Source organism: Geospiza fortis, unplaced genomic scaffold (genome assembly GCF_000277835.1).
Source record: "Geospiza fortis unplaced genomic scaffold, GeoFor_1.0 scaffold61, whole genome shotgun sequence".
NCBI classification, from domain to species: domain Eukaryota; kingdom Metazoa; phylum Chordata; class Aves; order Passeriformes; family Thraupidae; genus Geospiza; species Geospiza fortis.
In genome coordinates, this window is record NW_005054430.1 from 1,565,675 (window position 1) to 1,572,556 (window position 6,882).

Below are 6,882 nucleotides of genomic sequence, written 5' to 3' on the forward strand. Positions count from 1 at the left end.
GGCGGGAGCAGCGTGGGATGGTGGGAGGTGTCCCTGCCATGGCAGGGGTGGCACTGGAGGAGCTCTGAGATCCTTCCCACTGCAGGAATTCCATGTTTGTGTCCAGCTGCCTGCAGAGGAGGGATAGGAGGTGTCCAGAAGTGGGAAAGGAGAACTGGGAAGGTGGGGGGAGCTCCCAGAATTTTATCAGTGTCCTTCACACCAGAGTTGTTTTGAATTCCAGAACTGGAGGAGCTTTCTCCTCCTCCCAGCCTGTGTGGGGAGCAGAGCTGTAGGTCCTGCAGCATTCCCTGGGAATGCAGAGCAGATCCCAACATTTCCCTGCTGACCAGGATCCCTCCTGGGACCCAGCTGGCAGCACGGGAATGTCCCTGCTCAGACCCAGGGATGTTAAACCCAGGATTTCAACAGCACTCTGAGCCTTGTAGTGGGAATAAAACCTCATGGGATCCAGCTGATCCTACAGAAACATCTGGGAATGCAGAGCAGATCCCAAAATTTCCCCACTGACCAGGATCCCTCCTGGGATCCAGCTGGCAGCACAGGAATGTCCCTGCTCAGACCCAGGGATGTTAAACCCAGGATTTCAACAGCACTCTGAGCCTTGTAGTGGGAATAAAACCTCATCCCAGTGCCCTGCTCCTACAAAACCATCCGTGCCACTCCCTGGGAATGCTGGCACCATCCAGCCCTGCCACAAAGGAGCCCTTTCTCCCATTTTCCTGGCCTCCTGCTCCCAGAAGCCACGCTCAAAGCCCTTCTGGTTGCCAAGGGTACGTTGAACAGCAAGGCTCTGGGGGGAATATAATGTGCCTTGGAGAAAATCCCAGCTCCTGGCTGATTTGGGAATGACTGGATGGGATTCTCTCCCTTCCCTCCCCAGGCTTGGTGTCACTTTGTATTTACAGCACCACTTGTTTGCCTGGTGGGTTGTGTTTTTATCTCCCTCTTTTCTTACTCTTTTGCATTTATAAACACATGAAAATCAAATTATTTTTTAAATTCGATTTGCTGCCAGGGCTGTGGCAGCTGCAGCAGTTCCTGGCTCAGTGGCTTTCCCATGGAATTGGGTTTGCAGGGAAATGGGAGCCTTGGGATCAGGGAAGATGCTGTGGAACCCTGTGGGAATAGGGAAAAAGAGAGGGTGGGGAGGGGATAAAAAGAAGAGCTTTCCATTCCCAGGCTGCAGGACAAAGACTAATTCATGGCATTGAGGATGTAATTCCAAAATCAGGCGTGTTATTTAGGGAGAAAGGATTTATTTCTGGAAAAGCCTGTGCAGGGTAGAAGGAGGTGGGGGCTGTGCTGGGTTTTTCCCTGTGGAATTTGAAATTGGCTCCTGGCAGAGGAAGGAGGGGAGGACACAGTGGCTTGGGGCTGGCTGGATCTTCTCCCAGGGGATCCCAAATGCTGGAGGAATCCTTTGGGAAATGCCAGTGCCTGAGGGAGGCAGATGAGCAACAGCCCAGATCAGCAACAGGTGCTGCTCCTGGAGCTGGAATAACCTTGGAAACATCAACTCCAGATCCCCTGGGAAGTGCAGGGATTTGAAACTCAACATTGCAGAGACCTCAGAGCCCCTGCCAGGGCCTGAAGGGGCTCAGGAGAGATACCTGGGATAAGGGATGGAGGGACAGCACCCAGGGAATGGCTCCCAGTGCCAGAGGGCAGGCATGGATGGCATCTTGGCAATGAGGAATTCCTGGCTGGGCTGGGATTGCCAGAGCAGCTGGGGCTGCCCCTGCATCCCTGGATTGGAGCACCCTGAAATAAGGAAGGTGTCCCTGACTGTGTTTGGGGTTGGAATTTGATGATCTTTAGGGATTTTTTCCAACCCATACCATGCTGGGATTTTATGAAGCTGCCTGGTGGCACCTTTCTGGCCAGTTCCTATGGGATAATTCCCATGGGATGACACAGAGTCCCATTGCTGCCTCATGGATCTGATCTGAAGGCAGCTGAGCCTGATTTCCACCTGCTCCAAGATCCTCTGGAGCTCCTGGTGCCCCAGACCTGACCAGGCCAGGGCAGATCTGTGCAGTCCCAGGTGAGGGATGGATCCAAGCCCAGAGCTGATCCCAAATTCCGCGTTCTGCAGGAAGGACATGGCCACACCATCCAGACCCTGCTGTCCCTCGGTGCTGATCTCCAGGCCAAGGATGGGAAGGGCCGTTCTGGTGAGAATTCCAAGCTGCTTTTCCAAGCTTTACGTGACACCAAGAGCTTCCATAAGCACATCCCAACCTCAGCATGCAGGGAGATGCCAAATCCATGGATACATTTGCTCTGGGAGCAGCACGAGGAATCATCCCAGGGGTTTTTTGGGCATTTTGCATTCCCTGGCTTTCAATTTGCTGGAATTTCTGCTGGGGCTTTTCCCTTGGGGGAAGAACAAAGACCCAAATTGGGAAATTCCTGCTTATTTTTCACCTGAGGAGCTCCGATGCTGCCTCTTCCCCATCAAATTTGGCTGGAATGATCCTGTTGGATGGACAAACACAAGGATTGAGCTCTCCAGCCTCAATTCCTCAGCAAACAGCCTGGAAATGGCTGATGAGCAAATAATACCAGAGAGCTGGCACGGAAATGGAGTTGCTATAGCGATGCCGGAGAGTCGGCATCCCCAGCGGGAGAGGCTCCGGCAGCTCTTGCATCAGCATCTCCCCCAAAAAAATATTAAAAATTAAAATGAAAAAAGACAAATTTGTTTCAGCCATTGCCAAAATTGTCAAATTCCCCAGCCCTGGGGTTTGGTTAAAGCCATGTTTCAGCGGTGCCATCTCTCCCTCCGCCCCCTCAGTGACTAAATCCGAGCTCTGCTGAGCTCATCCAACCCTGGGATGTTTTTTCCTGTGGCTCCTCCTTGGCTGGGTTTGGGTCACTGCGTCCTTGGGGAGCTTCTCATCCACATCAGGATTATCCAGAGGGATCAGGATGCCTCCTTTGGATTAGATGGAAGATTTTTAACAGTGAGGGTGGGGAGGAGCTGGGCTGGCATTGCCAGAGCAGCTGGGGCTGCCCCTGGATCCCTGCAAAGTCCAGGGCCAGGCTGGGCACTGGGGCTGGAGCACCTGGGACAGTGGGAGGTGTCCCTGCCATGGCAGGGGTGGCACTGGCTGATCTTAAACTGGATGACCCCAAACTTAATCCTGCAATTCCATCCCAACCCAAAACCCATCCAGGTGGAACTCAGACTCAATGACCCCCAAACTTAATCCTGCAATTCCATCCCAACCCCAAAAACCCAAACCCCTCCATAACCCCACAGTGGCAAAACCCTCATTTTTTCACCCTCCGCCTGTTCATTCCCACGGGAATGCTGTTTTCCTGCAGAGCAGGGTGAGGCAGGGCCAGGAGGTGACCGGGGTGGTGTTGTGTCCCCAGCCCTGCACGTGGCCAGCGCCGGGCAGCGCGCGGGGGCCGTGGGGGTCCTGCTGCGGGCCGGCCTCCAGGATGCTCCTGATGCCACGGGAACGCTGGCCCAGCAGCTGGCCAGGAGCCCTGATGTCATCCAGCTCTTCCAGGGAACACCAGGCAGCACCTGAAGAGGAGGAACCTGCTCCTTTTCCACATGGTACAGTGCTTATTCCTTATTGCAGGGGCTCCATGCTGGTGTCTCCTTATCACAAAAGTTTCACATCTTCTTGGTGTTTGAGCAGCTCCTCAGAGCACTGATTCTTTCTCCTTCACAAAGAAGCCAGCTGACTCCAGTTCCTTTCTCAACATCAACCCACTCTTTTATAGCACTCTTCTTCTCACTGGGTACAGCTGTGGCCTGTTCCTAATCTTTGATAATTGGCCCAGCTGCAGCTCCTCAGGGGTGAGATTACTTTCTGCACCATCTTTATTTTCTTACGTTCTATCCCCCCACAACAAACTGCATTTCCCATCCAAAATCCAGCTGTGGGATGGAGCCTGTGGCATTAGGAGTGATTGTCACTCAAGGGCACAGCCCAGCACGGGGTCCTGTTGTGCCTCAGCCCATGGATCCAGCCTGGTGTGATCCCAGAGCTGACTGAAGGTGCCCTTGATCTGCTGGCATCTATTGCAGGGGTTCCATATCACAAAAATTGTCTCCTATCACAAAAGTTCCACACGTTCTCAGCTCCTCAGAGCACTGACTCTTTTTCCTTCACAAAGCACCCAGCTGACTCCAGTTCACTTCTCAACATCAACCCACTCTTTTATAGCACTCTTCTTCTCACTGGGTACAGCTGTGGCCTGTTCCTAATCTTTGATAATTGGCCCAGCTGCAGCTCCTCAGGGGTGAGATTACTTTCTACACCATCTTTATTTTTTTATATTCTATCCCCCTCCCAATTCCTTGCCAGATTTAGGGAAACAGCTGATTAAAATCCCCAAGTTGATCTCCAAAGTGAGGAGTCTCTTTAAATTAAGGATTCCCCCAAATAGGGGACTTGCCCCAAAAAGAGAACTCCCTTCAATTGTATCTCCCACTAATGAGAGGACCCCAAAAATTAAGAATCCCCCCAAATAGAGGATCCTCCCCTAAACTGAGGAAAAAGCTCCTAAATTGAGGAAACCCCCCCCCCCAAATTGAAGACCCCCTAAATGGAAGACCCCTCCCCAGACTGAAAACTCCCCCAAACTGATGAATACCCTAAACAGAGGAACCCCCCGGGTTAAGGAGCCCCCCAAAACTGAGGTTCCCCCCAAATTTAGCTCTGACCCCAAATAAAGAACCCCCATAAACCGAGGATTTTTACCCAGAATTGAGCAGAGGAGCCAAGCTTGGCATTTGGGAGTAGATTTAGGAGAAATGTTTTAAATAGGATTCTCTCAAAAGATAATGGAGGTGATGGGTCTGGGCTCTCCTTGGGAGGGTGGGCAGGCCCTGGCACAGGTTTCCCAAAGAAGTTTTGGCTGCTCCATCCCTGGAAGTGTCCAAGGGCAGGTTGGAGCCACCTGGGATAGTGGGAGGTGTCCCTGCCCATTGGAATGAGATGATCTTTAAGGTCCCTTCCCACCCAAATGATCACATCCCTGTTCTGATCCATGGTTATAAATTTGTTTTCTTCTTTGCCCTCTTCTGTGCAGCTGCCTGAAACAGAACCATCCAAGGGAAGTGCGACTTCTAGGGATCCTCACGGCTTTTCCTGGGAATTTCCCCACCCTGAACATCCCCCTGGAGAAGATCCACCTGGATCATGGATTTACCTGCTCTCCACTAATCCCTTAAACTGCTTTAACTTGTAATTTAATTTTTAATGTGACCTCTTTGGCTAGGACAGAGACTCTTGAAGCTGCATCAGCCTTTTGAATCCTTTTTGTAGCTCACAGCTGATCCCAAAACCTGCAGGAATCTGCAGTGGGAGCTCAGCCTGGTGAGAGGACATCAGGGATCTCTGGATCAGACTAAAACAAGGAGGTGTTTTATCCCAGACTGGAATGCTGGGAATTCCCAGCACTGATCAACTTGAAATCTGCTCTTGGAAGCCTGGAGAACCCAGCAAGGTGAGAGCAGCTGCAGCTCTTGGGTTTGTGCAGCTGGAATTACAAATTCCATCCAAAACTGATGTGTCCTTGTCTGTTTGCGATGCCAAGAGGTAAAAACTGATGGAATTCTGCTTTTTTGGGGGTGGCAGATGTTAAAAATCAGGAAGGGAGCGAGTTAAGGCATGCACCATGAGCCATGGCTGGGTTTGAGTGGGACATTCCCACCTTGCTCTCCCTGGAGCAGCAATTTTGGATCAGCACCTGGGTGGGTGAGGAAATTATTTTATTCCTCCAAAAGGAATAAAAACAAAAAAAAAAATTAAAGGATTAAATTTAAAATTTAATCCTTACATTTAAAATAGCTGTGTCCTCCCAGTATTGCTGATGAGAAAAACCAGTGGGAATGTTCCCAAATATCCATGGAAACACAAAGGGGAAACTCCTTAAAAACACGGGGAGCACCTTCAAAACACAAAGGGGAATGTGAATTATTTTGAGGGTTAAAAAAGGAACATGGATTCAGTTTTATCCCTGCAGAATTCCCCCGGGGAGTTCTAGTTTTTTCCCAAAAATTTTTCCTTCTCGTTTTTTTTTCCCCAAACAGGGTTTTGGGAAGTAGGAATGCAGCCTAATGAGGGGTGTTTGTTGGGATAATTAGCAAATTTCCCATCCAGAGTGGTTCATGGGGTGCCTGGGATGGGATGGAAAAGCATCAGATGTGAAAGGGATTGGGGGGGTCCAATTAAACCCCCCTAAACTGAGGAGCCCCCAAATTGAGGAACCCCTCATTTAAAGACCCCGCTAAACTGACAACCCACCCTAATTAAGAACCTCCCTCAATTAAGGATCCTCCCCAAAAAAACCCCTAAATCGAGGGCCTCCCCAATATTAAGGAACATCCCCAAACTGAGGATCCCCTTGAAATTAAGGATCCCCCAAATAGGGGACTCCCCCAAAAAGAGAACCCCCCCTTCAATTGCATCCCCCACTAACGAGATGTCCCCCAAAATTAAGAACCCCCCCAAATAGAGGATCCTCTCCTAAATTGAGGAAAAAAACCCAAATTGAGGATCCTCTGAAAGGAGGATCCCCCCCAGACTGAAAACGCCCCCAAACTGACGAATACCCTAAATAAAGGAACCCCCCAGGCTAAGGAGCCCACCAAAACTGAGGACCCCCCAAACCTAGGTCTGTCCCCATATAAAGAACGCCCCTACAAACTGAGGGCCCCCCTCCAAGTGGAGGAAATTCCCTAAACTGAGGAATCCCCCAAACTGAGGATCCATGAAAACTGAGGACCACCCCCCACTGAAGGGCCCCCCTAAACTGAGACCACCCCAAATAAAGGACTCTCCCAAACTGAAGGCTCCCTAAACTGAAGTGCCCCATAAATTGAGGAGCACCCCCAAATTTAGGACCCCCCCC

The 6,882-nt window shown here is 50.8% G+C and overlaps 1 protein-coding gene across 1 annotated transcript in view; it reads left to right on the plus strand.

Moving 5' to 3' along the window:
- ANKRD16 (ankyrin repeat domain 16) overlaps positions 1 to 5,533 on the plus strand; it is a 20,976-nt gene extending 15,443 nt beyond the window's left edge. The window contains exons 7-9 of the mRNA XM_014309448.2: positions 2,099 to 2,177; positions 3,385 to 3,574; positions 5,059 to 5,533. Coding sequence (XP_014164923.1) covers positions 2,099 to 2,177; positions 3,385 to 3,545 — 240 coding nt within the window. The 3' untranslated portion in view covers positions 3,546 to 3,574; positions 5,059 to 5,533. The remainder of the gene's footprint in view (positions 1 to 2,098; positions 2,178 to 3,384; positions 3,575 to 5,058) is intronic.
- The last annotated feature ends 1,349 nt before the right edge of the window (positions 5,534 to 6,882 follow it).